Consider the following 15,269-nt stretch of genomic DNA (forward strand, 5'->3'; position numbering starts at 1 on the left):
TAGAAGCAAAGTGCTTTTGTTCTGAGAGAAATACGCATATATATATCCACTGGCAGATTCTTATTCTGAATTTGCTTCAGTGCTAAGGAGGCTCACTTTGGGATGGCTGTGTATTGCAGTTAAAGCCTCCCTATGAGAGTTTTAAGTGGGTTTCTTTCCCATGTGCTTGGTTTTCCATAGGTAAATGGGAATAATGACACTGACCTCCTTTGTGCCTTGAAAGTACTGCTGAGAAACATTATATAAGAATTGAGTATTATTATACAAATCATTCCAGTTTGATCCATCTGTGCTGACCTTTTCCATCCATGCAGTGAGATTACCGTGACTCAAGGCTGATGGGTCTCATTGTGTTCAGCTTATCACTGTACTCACTGCTCTTGTGCCCTGGGACATAAATCAGTGTAATCTTTTTTGCCCCCAGATGATGGCTGTTATTGAGACTTGGCGTTTATTTAGAATTTGGTGATGTTTAAAGCCCTTGTGATAGTATATATAGTTAGTTTGATGATAATTCTGCTTTCAGTCAAATTCCAAAATCTGTTGAATGTTTTGTCGCATCTACTTCCTCCTAAATTTAATGATATAATAATATTTTAAGCAATTGAGGTTACAGGAGTATCTGGACCATGATGCTATTTGGAAAAAAAAGAAGATGGTAGGGAGGAACAATTTATTTGTATTTCTATTTACTATTTTTTCAACTGACAAACACAAAAAGTAACCTCTTACTGTGAAGAATTTGGTTATTCTTTCTTTCTGGCCACTGGATAAGAAATACCTCATTTATAAAAACAAACTGGTTCTTTTTCATCCGATCTGTATTTTAAAATCTACACATCCACATATTTATATTTGCCAATTAAGAAAACTAAAAGTAAGAACAAGGGCAGGGAAACATTTCTTTGAAAACTTGGTCAACTTTTAAGATTATTTTGACGCTACTGCTGCCAAATGAGGGATTTGTGTAGGGATTAGAAGATGAAAATCTTTTTTATTGACAGTAACTCTGCCAAAAAGACATTTAAACACGCACCATATGTAAGCAAATGTCTTTTTAAAATCAAGATCAGGTCATTTGAATGACCCTTGTATTTACTGAAGTTAGCCCAGTGGTGCCAATGTTCCATTATGCAGGGAGCCTTGTAAATGAAGGCACAGTGCAGCAGTAGCTGCTAATTAGTGGTTTATTAGTGGTTTTTCCCAGGCTGCTCAGTAAATCTGGTGGGTTTGTGTGGCTTTGACCATGGGTCTGCATGTGTGTGTGAGGGAAGTACATCCATGAAATGTTCTCAGCAATCACAGGTGCAGCTGGATCCCCATGGATCCCACGGATCTCATGGATGCCATGGATGCCAGTCTGCGTGGTGCGTGCTGGGGAGGAACAGGCTGTGCCCAGTGCTGGGTGTGGTGGGTGGCCCTGTGCATTGCCCGGTGCTGGGAGCCCATGTGGTCACTCTGGCACAGACAAACATGACAGCCCAGTGCCCCTTGCAGGCTGGGAAGGGCAGCTGGAGGCAACTCTGTGGTGTAGCCCTGTGGTTGAGCTGGGAGCCAAAACTGACCTTTCACAATTTTACTGCACTTGGCCATGTGACCTTGTGCTGTCAACACCAGAGAAAGGAATTTATTTCTTTTCCCTGGTAAGAAAAGGGACAAGGAGAAACAGTATGAGAGCTGATCTTGGAGGTAGTGGGGTCAAAAGTTTCAGATGCAGCAGAAAAGAGGAAAATTCCTACAACAGTATTGGGAAGTGACACATCATTGATGGCAACAGCCTGGAATGAGGGGAGAGACTAGGTTTTGATGGAATGTGCTGGCACAGCTTGGGTAATCCTGGGCAAAATCCTCTAGCAAAAGTAAAACTGGCAAGTGAGAGAACTCTTTTGAGCTCATCATGGGAACACAGTGTATGTAAACCGTGAATTACTGTGTTGTGCTCTCTGGCACTACCTCACAAAAGATTTTTCATAACAGAGCAAAGATTTACTGGAGGGGGTGGGTTTGCAAGTGTGGGAGGTTTATATTTGTTTTTCTAGGTGAATTACATGACTGAATAATTTATTCATTTTATTGACTAGAGATGCAAGCTCCTTCTGAAGATGTTTTCAGATACAAATTTGCCTTATGGAAAATTAATATTTAGTAGTAGTATTACTCCAGATGCCAAAAGAATCTACACAGAACATTAGAATATCCTAGTCTCAATTTATTTTTATTTCTCATATATCTGTTGAACATTTCTTATGAAGGTGAGACTTTGCATAAATCTACATATTTTCTATTTCTGTGCTGTAACTACAGAAGACAAGATCCTTTTCCCTCTCAGTTGTGTTGCTTCTGCTTCCTGTCACAGAGAAGTTACTTTGTTGAATTTATCATTTTTCAGTAACCTCATGGAAAACAGGTGTACTAAAATAAAATGTAAATAAAGAGACCATGATTCAGGACCAAGTGAGAAATGAAAATTGGGCAGTGGAGGTGAACAGGTGATGTGAGAAAAGACAGGGGAGCAGGGATGTGTAACACCACTGAGTCAGCCTGGGCCATGTGGGCTAAGCTGAGTGTTGGCTGGCTCCTGTGGGAGGAGGGCTGGTGCCTGTGCTGCTCTGAAGGGACCTGTCACCTCAGATGCCTTCAGCTGCTGGCTGCAGTGCCAGAGAACATTAGTAGCTCTCCAGGAACCTATCCTTGTCCTCATGACCCCAGCTAGACCCCGGCTGACTCTGGATTACCAGGCAGTGGCAGCTCTTCCATGTATCTGGTTGTGCCTCAGAGCCCACCCCTCCCCACGCTGATCAGGCTGTGTAGGAACGGGGGCTGGTTTTGACTGATCGTTCCCAGCTCTCCTGCTTTGAAGCTGTCACAGAGAAAGGAGCTGCTGCCACCACAGTGGCAGTCTGGAAAAGCCAATGTGCTCAGAGCTTGGAGAGGCCTGTGCACAGCAGTTTGAACACCCAAGGAGCAGCTGCAACAGTTTTGATTTAAACATTCCAAATAATCAAGATACAAGATGCAATTTGGGATAGAGGAGGAGCAGCAGTATTTTGGGGCTGTCAGCACAGAGCTGCTTTTCTCTGTGGAAGGCAGGATGATTTAGACCCATAAGCAGTTTGGGATCAGAGGGATGATAAACATCTTGGGATGAGAACACCCTGCACTGCAGATGGGATGGGAGCCTTTATTGTGACATCCAGCTGCCTGCTCTGTGACTTTAGGTGAGTTGTAAAGGCATCACTTGCTCCATCTCTACAGTGGCAGGCTGTGGCTGCCTTACATCAGCAATGACTGTGGAATGCTCTGGGACAGTCAGATGAGGAATGGTTAAGGCTTTGGAGGTTTATGGACGCATATTTTGTACACATGATTATGACTGTAAGTAGGATTTGTATGTTGGCTTCTTTTAGAAGTATTCTCATTAATTTTCACTTCTAATGCGGAGGAATGTCAGGCTGTGTGCTCTTTGTCTTAAGCAAGAATCAATTTTTTCTGGAAATAAAATACATGTAATTTTAGAAGTAAAATAGGGAAGGTGTAGTTTTGTGAGAGGTCCTTGTGACATCTGCTGAGAGATCTGGAGCTTACCTGAGGGTGCGTTCACATCAAATGAAACAAAGCCAACCTGATTCCTGAGCGTTAGAGTGGTGTGAGAATTTGCCAAAGTGTTTTTCACAGGTTACTAAGGAAGAAATTTAAAACTCTCCTTTTACCATTCTTTTTAGGTAATATTTCAGTAATCACATTACCAGTTTCCAGCACCAACTCTCCAACTAAGATTTTGCCAAAAACCTTGGGACCAATCAATGTGAATGTTGGACCCCAAATGGTAAGTTTTGCAACCCCAGTAATGCCAGCTTGTGTAACTGGCTGTGACTTCCTGGTGGTGTAAGACAGGAACAGGAGAGGAACTTGCTGCCTCCTGCTTCAGCCAGAAAGTGCCCCAGCTGGATGGGAGGGTGGTGACCTGGGGGCACAGCAGGCCTGGCATGCCAGAACTGCCACTCCCAGCAATGCTCTTGTATGTGCCCTCAGGGGGGTACCTAACTTCTGGGCTTTGAGTGGAAATTGAAACAGCTTTAGCAGCTGACGTTGTAACTATTACTCAAAAGTGTATTAAGAAAATCCCTCATTATTGATACTTTTTGAATGTTTTAAGTCATGTTCTCACCAGTAAATCTCCAGAATTGTCAGAGAATATCTTTGATGTGTTGGTAGAAATTCTAAACTTGTTGAAACTACTCTTCTTAAAACTCTCTTTTCCTGTCCATGATAACTGTATACGTATATTGATGTTCCAGGGATTTTTGGATCTAGTTTTGAGAAAAAATTTAGATTTTTTGGTGGCCAGAGAGCTAAATAGGCAATCCTGTGAACGGTTTCTAGTAACCTGATACCTCCTTGCCAAGCACTTAGCCTGAGAACAGAACCATTCGATGTGTTTCATAAAAATGGTGTTGGACCTTTTTCACCTGAGCAGTGTTCACTTGGGGTTCGTCCCAGCCGGGCAGAGGGCACACACATCACAGCCACCCCCGTGGCACTCCCTGGTCACAGAGCTCTGCCCCCAGCACTGGCCAGGGGCTGCCTGCCAGGAACAGCTGAGTACGTCAGTGCTGATGTCTCACAGGCCTGTGCCCTGTGGCACCGTGCTGGAACAGTTCTGCCACTGAGGATGTGTCCTGGCAGTGCAATAAATAGCCCACAACAGGGAGAGCACTCACTTAATGCACTTCCTACTCTTATGACTGACTTCTCAAGCCCTGCTTTTGGTTTCAGTGAGCCCTGCTTGCAGCTTAGGTTCTATAGCAGTAGAAGTTGCAAAAGCTACTGAGGGATGTGAGACACACCATTTTTATTCCTTTTTGTTTGTTTCTTTTTTAATCATTTATTCTGCTGCTTTGCAAGGATAGATCTATATTCAGAAAACATTTTCTTAATAAAAGGCCATTAACACAGGCTTTCTAAGACACCCAGCATACAGCTGTGTTGTGCCAGGCTGTTTAAAACGAATGCTCCCGAGCTCTCAGCAGTGGCAATGTTAGCACTCCCTCAGCATCTGCCTGTGTCAGCAATACCCTGCTTGATTAATTTATTGATGTAGGCCTTATTTCCCCACCGCGGGTTCCAGGCCCTGGGGCCGCTGCGGGTCCTTGGAGCAGCGCGGAGGCTCCGGCGCGCAGGCCGAGGTCGGGCTGCCCGCCGTGGCTCCGTCCGGGGCCGCTCGGAGCGGCCGGCGCGGTGCGGGAGCGCTGCAGGAGCGGCCGGGTGCCGCTAGAGGGCGGCGCGGGCCGGGCCGGGCCGTCCCTCGCCCCGGGGCCATTGGCACCCACCCGCCGCAGCCGCGCTCCTTTCAGCGAGCCCCAAAACACCCAGCAGCCCTTGAACCTCTGCTCCAGGCCGGTGCAGCAGCCAGGTGACAGAAGCGACACCTTTTCTGTGCCTGCTGCAATGGGTAAAGCCAGGCGCTTTGGTTCTGCAGTACCAACCAGGAAATAAATACATACCTGTACCTGTGTTTTGGTTTCTCTAAAATTCTCTTTTCCCTTGGTTCTGTCAAGCTGTTCATTTGCAAACAATAGATGAGATCAATTTATGTCTTTAAGACAAAAAAGACATGTATGTGTTCACAACCTGCTATTGGGGGGGATGTGAAGTAATGCTAATAAGCTAAGGAAATGGGGAATTCTTCACATCCCGTTTTTCTACTTGTCTAAACAATAGTGATGGATACCAAACAAATGCTATATGCTTATCTCTAGTTTGTATACATATATATATATATATATATATATATATATATATATATATATATATGCAGATGCATATATATGTACACACGTGCAGTACCTATATATCTGCTCTTGCAGCGTATACTTCCAACAGTTAGTGGAAGTGTCCCTGAGTGCCTTGGGATGCTTACACAGGTGTTGGATAAATTAAATAGTAAAGGAAACCACAAAGTTTAGCACAGTCACTACTCCAAATGTCACTAATAAATGGAGTAAAGTAATACAAAGTTTTAAAAAATTAGGTAAGGTATATGAGTAAAAAGCACTGTTCAAGAAGCTTTGATATGAATCTTACCATAATGGAATCAAAATAATTAAATTTTGTTCATTTTAAAGATTAGCTTTATCAATACTGTTTAATTTTTAAATATTATTTCAATTATTCTGGTGACCTACTTTGAAAAATGAGCTTGGATGTGATTTAAAAGTTGAGACTGGGTGTCGGTGTTAACCCGTGTACCTACAATTTCACCAGGTTTGCTGAAATGTAAATTCTATCTATACTATAAAGACTTTACATTGAATTCTGTAGGTGCAATTAGTTGCCAGAGTGCCTTGGGATCTTGTGAATGTTAGGGAATGCTTTGCCTGCAGCTCAGATTGTCTTTTGTATAGATAATTACAAGCGACAAATCCATTGGAAAGAAAGAAGGCTGTATTGATTACATTGATCAAGAAGTTGCCTAGATGTACTCATGAAGAAACAATTGGGTGTCTCTAGGTACAGATCCTATTTGCCATAGCTAGGAATTACTTGGAATCATTTCTCTGGTTCTTGTCCATGTGAATAATACAGTAATATGGTACAACTAATAGGAAACTTGGCAGCACTGTAATGGCTTTGCTCTACGAAGATCTTCTGATGCCATCTCTTCTATATACTGTGACTGCTTCTGGTACAGAATCATTGTTACTTTTCTTAGTGCAATGCTTAGTATGAATTTTGGGCTGTAGTTACCTCTGTTTTCTTTAGAGAGCTGTGGTTTTTATTGCTAAATGTTACAGATCATAAGCACACCACAAAGACTGACCAGTTCAGGGAGTGTTCTGATCGGGAGCCCGTACACCCCAGCTCCAGCCATGGTCACACAGACACACATAACGGAAGCGTCCGGCTGGGTCCCAGGGTAAGGCTTTTGTCTCTGTACAGATGTCTGAGCATCTCTTCTCATCTTTTCCATTATTTATACTGATGAATCTATGCTGACTTACAGTTTCTACTTCTTGCACAACTAAATGGAGTATGGCATGTGCTTTTCAGACTAGGAGGCACTTCTGATGTCTGGAGCATATGAACACAAATTATGAGCACCAGTCACTTCACTGTCTGCTTTTACTGCGGTTTCTGACAGTGTCTGTTTCTTGGTGAAAATGGAGAGTCACAATGACTCCTGTTAAAAGAAGCCTTTATTTTTTCCAGAAGTTCATGGTATATCCATGTAGCACTGCTCTTAAGCACAGCAGCAGGTGCCTATAGGGGGAGAGACTGCCAAAAACACTTCAACAGGCATTTAAGAATAAACTCTAATAGAACACTTTGAATATAATCAGTATGGTATTTTTATTACTATTCTACATTAACAACAAGTTTCATGGAGTTCTGAGGTGCTCCAGCCAAACATGACTTTCTTTATCTCATCTAATTAAATCTGGTCTTTACAGTGTTTCTTGGTATTTTGTTTTAATATCAGTACTGCTGAGCTTAGCTGTCTCAAAACAGAAATGTAGTGCTTTGCCTCTGAAAAGTAATATATTTCTGCATCTAGATTAATTTTTCTAATCAGTGACGAATGTCAGTATTACCTTTTCAACAATAAAGGTGGGAAATGGAGCATCTAGGAAAGCAGGAATGACAGTTTGTACCTTGACTTCTCTCCATTTTACTCTGTAAGCAAGGTGTGTCATAGGTTGTACTTCCCAATTAATGTATTCCTCCCCGAGAGTCAATAAACTACCAGCCCAGCCACACAGTTTTTAAGTTGTTTTGTTGTTTTTTTTTTTTAACTGAGTGTTCATTTCCTGAAATACCTTTTGAATGCACTTAGTTCTGATTTTATTTGAGAAAGGAGTTGCCAAAGATCTTTTTTTTTTTCCGCACATTTTGGGAAATGTGGAGGCCAGACAGAGGTTCTTTCAGTACCTAGAAAAGGGACAAACTCTGCTATCTGGTCACAGCTTGCTGAACCAGAGAATCAACACACCTCACTTTCCTAAGTGCCATGCAGTGGTGGGGATTCCCAGAGCCACCTTGTGGCAGTGCATCAACCACCACCACCAGGCAGCACCATCCTCTTTGTGTACTGTCCAAGTTGAGACACAGGATTTCCAATGAGCTTAATCTTTTGCTTCATCCATAAAAAGGCTCGAGATGACTCCAGACAGAGCAGCCAATAGTGAAGCATGCAGAAGTCCTTACAATAGGCCATATTTTCATTTGAGGAACAGAGCTAAGGAAGGGTCTGTGGTATTCCTGAAGTGAGGTAGTGAGCTGTGGCTGCTGAAGACACATCAGAAGACTGCTTGCTTTACCCATTGTTTGCTTCACAGACTCCAAATTATGTCCAAAATGAGAGGAGCAGATTCAATGGCAGTGCTTGGCACAGGCTCTGGCAGCCTGTTGTGCAGAGCAGGGCACAGCTGTCACTCCCTGCTGTCCCAGGCCAGTGCCCAGGGCAGCCCCCAGCCCAGCTGCTCAGCCCCCAGTTAAGCACCATGGACAGAAATCCCTCTGGTGCTGCTGAGGGAGGGGCCTGCCTGTGCATTCTGGATCACACAACCAAAGTGCGCTGGCACTCAAGCACAGGTTTTCAAACCCATCATTTTTGTTTAGCTTCCTTCCCAGCACTGTCAGGTGTTGACCAGCTTTGGAAAGCGTGGGGACACAGCGTTCTCCAGCTCAGCACAGCTCTTGGGCACTGCCTTGGGGCTGCTGAGGAAAAGGCAGGGCTGCAAAGCAGCTCCTGCTTGCTGTGGGGAATAAACTGGAAGATAAGGAATGGCCAACAATTGCAGACTGCTGCTGCTGTTCAAAATTTATGGCAGCTGCTTCTTCAAGAGTCTGTCTTCAGCTCTGTATGCATCATTTCTAACAGGAATATGTTTAGTGTTTTAGCTTAGGTTTTGTTTAAAGATTCCTAAACATTCACTGGCTTGAAAATATAGGATATATCATTTTTCTTCCATATGGAGGAATTTTAAATAGGAATTTTCAAAGGAGCCCAGCTTCTCTTTTTTGATGGACTTTGGACATCTAGCTCACACCAGCACTTTCTGTAGTTCCAGGTGAAGTGACTTCCCTCGATTCCTGTGGGCAAAGCATAGTAAAATTTGGAATAGAATTTGTCTGGCAGTGAGCTCCGACAACTTCCTCCACAAGTCCTATCCATCTTCCCTCAAATTTTGTCAAGCCTCTGTGAGTTGTATTTTCCCTTTCAGTAAGCATGTGACAGCAAGCACTAGAACTAGCTAGGCCCCACATACAGTGATTTTAGTGGTCTATAGATATAATGTTTCTTTCAACTTAAGTTTGAATTGTCTTGTCTTAGGGAGCGAAAACGGACTCAAGAAATTATAGAGTCAGATTTTTCAGAAAGGTGAGTGTTACTGAATGTGTATTTTGTGTATAGAGTCCTACCTGCTTTACTTCAGATTTGCCTTTCAGAAAGTTAACTGCCCAGTTCCTGCTTTCAGCAGTTTTCACTCCTTCAAACTGTGTTGCATTTTTTTGTCTGCTGGTGTTCCTTTTTACTCTTTTTTGTTTATTTTACCTGTATTCTGTTTTCTTAGATACATTCACATATTTGAAAACTATTCTTGGTTTCTTTAATAGTTTCTTTAGCTTTTTACTGCTGACAGGGGCCCTTTTTCTGTAAAGTAACAGCTCTCCCTGGAATACATTGTCAAAGGAAACCATGAGACTAATTAAAAAAAAAAAAGAAAAAGGAAACAAAAACAACACAGCAGAACTTTTTAAAGGCTTCTATTGAATTACACATCCAGATCTAGTTTGTGTGATAAAAACAACTGCTCCTGTTTTTTTCTATTACCATTGCCTTTTCTGGAAAAAGGTGAATGGAAAATAATCCTGACAGTTTGCCAGTTCTTAATTTAGCACCTTAAAACCCAATGACTACGTACTTACTCTACACAAATAGATTCTTGTATCTGTTCTATGATGGATGGATACATCACCGAATAGATGTATAGATAGGTAGATATACTGTGATTTATATATGCAGATATATTCTATGATGGACACACCTTAATTCCCCTAATGAGCAAGTTTATTATCTCCTGCTGTATACTACACAGGGATGTCTGAGCCTTTCTATTTTAGGCACACACATGAGAGCTCCACATAAACATGGCTTCCAGGTACATAAGCTCCCTGGGAGATTTTCCTCTTTTTTTTGGTTGTTCTTTTCTGAGACTACCTGGAGATGAATTACAAATCCATTTTAAGCATCTTCCCAGCAGCATGTGTTCAAATGCTACCAATGTAGAAATAGTCAAGGAAGGGGCTCTAGTGCACTTTTTTGCCAACTTGTAAGAAACAACAAATTGATACAAAATTTTTATTTTTCATTTTGATAGTCCAGATTTCTGTTACAAAATGCAGACCTTTTGCTATGTAACAAAGTACCTTATTAACATTCAACGTATTAAAATAATACTTTTCTCTTTTCAGTAAGAGAAGCAAGAAAGGAGATAAAAATGGGAAGGGTCTGAGGCATTTTTCAATGAAAGTTTGTGAAAAAGTTCAACGTAAAGGAACAACTTCATACAATGAAGTCGCTGACGAGCTCGTATCCGAATTCACAAATTCTAACAGCCACCTAGCGACAGATTCAGTAAGCAAATATGTGTTGTGTTATTCCAATACAGAGTTGTCTGTTGTATCATGCAATTCTGTTTCTGCACTGTCCTGCACAGTCCATACTCTCCTGCACTTAACTAGTTCTCAGATATAAAGACTTACCCTTTGAAATCTAAAAATACAGAATTAAAGTGAAGAATTGAACTCCCTCAAAACTATAAACAAAGTAGAGGAATGTGCCAAAATAACTAACTTTAAGAAAATGCTACTCTTGTATATGTGGTCTTGTCAGGCTTTTCAACCGTGCCAGACTTGCCATGATGGAATTTCCTGCAGAGGTGCTTCAGGAAGGCTTGAAACTTTCATTTGCAACCAAGCATGCTCATGTGTTATCCAAGGGATATCAGATATGAAGGATCGTGGTTTAACACCACTCTGACCAGAACTGCCATTTTGGTATTTGATCTTCTCCATGTCTGTGGAGGATGTGTTCAATTGCTTTTCCTTTTTAAATTCAATTCTTTTGTTGTAATTAGTGTTGTATTGTTTTCTTAGCAGGCTTATGATCAGAAAAACATTCGACGGAGAGTTTACGATGCCCTCAATGTCCTGATGGCAATGAACATCATTTCAAAGGAGAAGAAGGAAATACGATGGATCGGCCTTCCCACAAACTCAGCTCAGGAATGTCAGAATCTAGAGGTAAAGGGAGGAAAGGGAGGTTCATGGGAAATTCTGATTTGTTCACATGTTGTGATAATTGACTTGCTCTTCCTTAGAAGAGGGATTTTTTTTCTTAATTTGAACCTGATTGGTTTTCATGCTTCTGCGCTATGGAAATACAAATTCTGATATTGGAATAAACTGAAAAAATATGTTTGTGCATGCTTAGTTCAGTTTTATTTACTATACATTATATTTAGTTTTTAAAAAAAGCCAAGCTCTTTACCTTACAAAATTGGTCATTGATTAAATCAGTGATTATTTTTAAGATTAAAGTCTGCAGTACCTTGAATTAACCAGAAGAAAGTCAAAAGAATAAGTTTTACTCATCAGTTATTTCCATTATTTTTTCAGCAGGCTAAGAGTTACAGTGTTTTTTGCAGGGATGCCAGAATTTATATGCACAAATGTTGCCTGTCCTTCAGGCCAAATGTGCTATAAATAAAAAGCACAAATCACTGTATTTACTGCAGGCTGCTGTAATGGCTGTCTGCAAATACATCTCCATTTGTGACACTTGGACATTAGGTATCTTAAAAGGTGGGTGAGTGCCTCTGCAGTACAGAACAGTTTTTTTTGTGCAGCGTCATTTACATCAATTGTCTCTCTAGATGTGGTAAGAGAAAAGCTTTTACTGTCCTTTTCCATTACAGTGACTTGAAAAACACATCCATCCAAGGAGAATGTATGTGTTCCATCATTATGCTCCAGGATGGTTTTTTTTTTAATTCTGGATAAATCTACATTTTGCATGCATTCATGTGAATGCATTGTCTCCAGTACAGGTTATTGTTACAAATATGGAACTTGAATTTCATTGTCTCGTCTTCAAAATAATCATATGCAATTCACTGTTTCAGGCTCTAATTACACATGCACAAAATGGAAGCCAGGCATATTTTTCCAAAAGTGTTGCTTCATCTGACAAAATAGAAAAGAATGTAAAACAAAGCTGCATTTTCATGGTGTGAAAATCAGAATTGATTTTGCTTTTAAGGCTGTATAAAGTGGCAACTGTTCTTACAATGTAAATTTGTAATAAGATTACCAGTACAAAAATCAATGCAAAAGAGCTCGTTATATAGAAACCATGCCTGAATGATATCCGTACTGCTTACTGGTTTTAAGAGTCCCAGCAGAGAAAGCCAACTGAAAGATGCATTTTAATCATTAAAATGTGTGAGGAGGGAACCATCACAAAGCAACCTTGTAAATAAGATAGAGGAGTTTGGCCAGCTAAGTTTTAAAACACCGCATTATTTAGTTTCAGAGCTTGAATGAAAAGGTAATTTAAGAGTTTAGTATTTTGGGAGCCAGATACAGAGATGGCACCATAGAGGAGGATGAGGAAAAAGCCCTTTCAGCCCCAAAGACTGTTCAATTCTTCAGCATTGCCCCAAAGGACACTTCCAAACACTGCTGTACCTGCAGGGTCAGCTCTGCCCTGTCCCAGCCCTGTGTGTCCTGGGTACAGCAGCTTGGCCACATCAACCAGCAGTAACTGAACTGCTGCAAGAGCTGTGCTCCCATAGAAAATGTTACCTCTAGCCCTTTTGCTGCTGCAGTCTTGTCAGTTTAGTCAAGTCTCAAACAAAAATGGAGGTCACTGGTAAGATACAGGAGGTGATCATAAGCCCAGCCTCCATATATTTATGTCTAGTAGCTTGCAGCTAGGAGAACAGTGGGACATGCACAATTCCAAAAGAGTGGAGGGCAGAAGGGAAAAAACCCCAAAGCATCCTCTTGAGCAAGTGTTTGATCTGGTGCCAATTTGCACTCAGTGCAAGACATAAGAGGCAAAATGGGGGGAGACATAATAGTCTCTTGTAATAATTAAATCCTTACTGGAGTTAAAACTGTTGACAAAGACATTTCAGTCTGCCAGACCTGTTTAATGGAGAAACTCTTATGCCCATCCTATTTGGCCCCATTTACAAAGGAAGCCTGGTCAGTTTGGCACAAGGGAATGGACAAGGTAACTAAGTATCCTGATGCATTTACATTTGTATTTTAAGATAGAAAAGCAGAAGCGGATTGAAAGGATAAAACAGAAGCGAGCCCAACTGCAAGAACTGCTACTGCAGGTATATTTCATTTTAATTTTTTTCCCCCATAAATGAAAATATCAAGTGCAAATCCAACACGTTAGACCTTCTGAAGTTCTTTCTAGATTTAACTAACAGCTGTGACATACTAAGGAGAAAAGTTTGACCCCTGTGACCTTTCTCGATTCTGGTAGGGGACTGCTTGCTGACACTCTGTGGTTCAGTTTTGTCTGCTGTAAACCAGCACGCTCCATCTATGTGCCACAAGCTTTCTTAAGTGTTCTGCTGAAGCTCTGCCAACCTCAGTGGGAATGGGAACAAGTCACAAGTCCCCTTTGTTGACTCTAAGCTCCCCCAGAGCTACCCTGAGTCATTCTTCAAATTTTCGCTTTGACCTAAGCTATGAAGTTCACAACAACTTGTGTAAATGCAAAGTTGTTTGGGGGAATGGAGACATTTCTGGATCTTAAGAGTAGAAGGCTGGCAAATCCAACACCTTTACTTTCTGCCACATACCAGGGAATATGAGGGGAAACAGTCAATAGTAAATGTGTGCAAAAATTTGGTTTAACTTCTGCTCCCGGTGAACTTCACTAGTGCCAAGAGAAAGTAAGGCCACAGCTCATTTTTTGACAAAAAATTACTGAAGGTATTGAGAGTTGGTGAATAAGACCTATGAGGTTTTATTTCCTGGAAACACTAATGTCTGCTCTTTTATTGTCAGTGATCATTTTTTCTTTCTTTTGTTTTACAGCAAATAGCATTTAAAAACTTGGTACAAAGAAATCAGCAAAATGAACAGCAAAATCAAGGCCCTCCATCTTTGACCTCCACAATACAGCTGCCTTTCTTAATAGTCAACACTAGCAAAAGAACAATTATAGACTGCAGCATATCAAGTGATAAGTGAGTGTTTTTGAAATTAATTTTTATTATTTTATTTTCTTTGTGGACTGGAATTTTTCCTCAAACAAGTGAGGAAGATTTTTCTAGTTTACTAGAAGTAATTATTGTATTTATGTTCGGAACTGTCACTTCGGGGGTGCTTGTTGTTTTTTTCAATATTAAGTGCAACTACAGTAATAGTGTGGATGAGTTTATTAACACTGCCTTGCAATCTCTGGTTAAAACAGGCTGATTTTCACTGTTGTAAAAGGCACTTCAGGCTGACATTCCAAAGAGCATTCCCTGCACAGAAGAAATAACTGAATGAAACTATTTACTAGGACAGCACTACCACGGCTGCAGCACTACCATTAAAGCAGCCATGTGAATTCTTACTCTTAGTATGCCATAAAAATGTACACAGTCAGAAACACAAGGTTACCCATGTGACACAAAAGTAACATACTCCAGGTGATGATAAAAACTTTGAAAGGGTTTTTTAACAGCAAAAAGTACTTTGAAGGAAAAGTTACAGAAATTTGTAATACTGTCTTTGTGAGCAAACTGCTACAGTTGCATTCACATTAATCTGAAAAATCTTCCAGTTACATAATTGTGAGTGCTTGTGCTCTTCATCCTGTGAAAATATGGCTGAAGTTTGAGGTGCTGTTACCTCAATTGGTAATCGGCTCACAATCAGTTTATTAGCTGAAAATAGCTGTCTTTGCTCTAATGCTGTAGATTACAGATTTCACTCTGTGGTATGCAAATCCTGTACTGAACTTCAAGTCAATCACACAGCAAAAATAGACAGATTCTAGTAATCCATGCACCAGCATGCAAAACAGCAATTAAAAGTTGAATTTTTGTAGAAAATTAGACTGAAGTTCAATATATTCTATCACAAAACTTCTGGAATACCCTCAAGAGCACTGCAGTTCAGCAAGTTTGGAACTTTAGGGTCATTTTTGATTTAGCATAATTATACCCTTATTCTATAGTCTAACTATA

General features: G+C 40.9%; 1 protein-coding gene across 4 annotated transcripts in view; it reads left to right on the forward strand.

The window, feature by feature from the left end:
• The window catches only part of TFDP2 (transcription factor Dp-2), a 55,753-nt gene that overhangs the window by 23,081 nt on the left and 17,403 nt on the right, over positions 1–15,269 (forward strand). For 2 of the 4 annotated variants that reach the window (XM_050977990.1, XM_050977989.1), the window contains exons 4-10: positions 3,723–3,826; positions 6,795–6,916; positions 9,335–9,382; positions 10,477–10,639; positions 11,161–11,307; positions 13,344–13,412; positions 14,128–14,279. In XM_050977990.1, coding sequence (XP_050833947.1) covers positions 3,723–3,826; positions 6,795–6,916; positions 9,335–9,382; positions 10,477–10,639; positions 11,161–11,307; positions 13,344–13,412; positions 14,128–14,279 — 805 coding nt within the window. The remainder of the gene's footprint in view (positions 1–3,722; positions 3,827–6,794; positions 6,917–9,334; positions 9,383–10,476; positions 10,640–11,160; positions 11,308–13,343; positions 13,413–14,127; positions 14,280–15,269) is intronic. The other 2 variants (XM_050977991.1, XM_050977992.1) reach the window with 2 other exon arrangements.

Source organism: Serinus canaria, chromosome 9, assembly GCF_022539315.1.
Source record: "Serinus canaria isolate serCan28SL12 chromosome 9, serCan2020, whole genome shotgun sequence".
Taxonomy (NCBI): Eukaryota; Metazoa; Chordata; class Aves; order Passeriformes; family Fringillidae; genus Serinus; species Serinus canaria.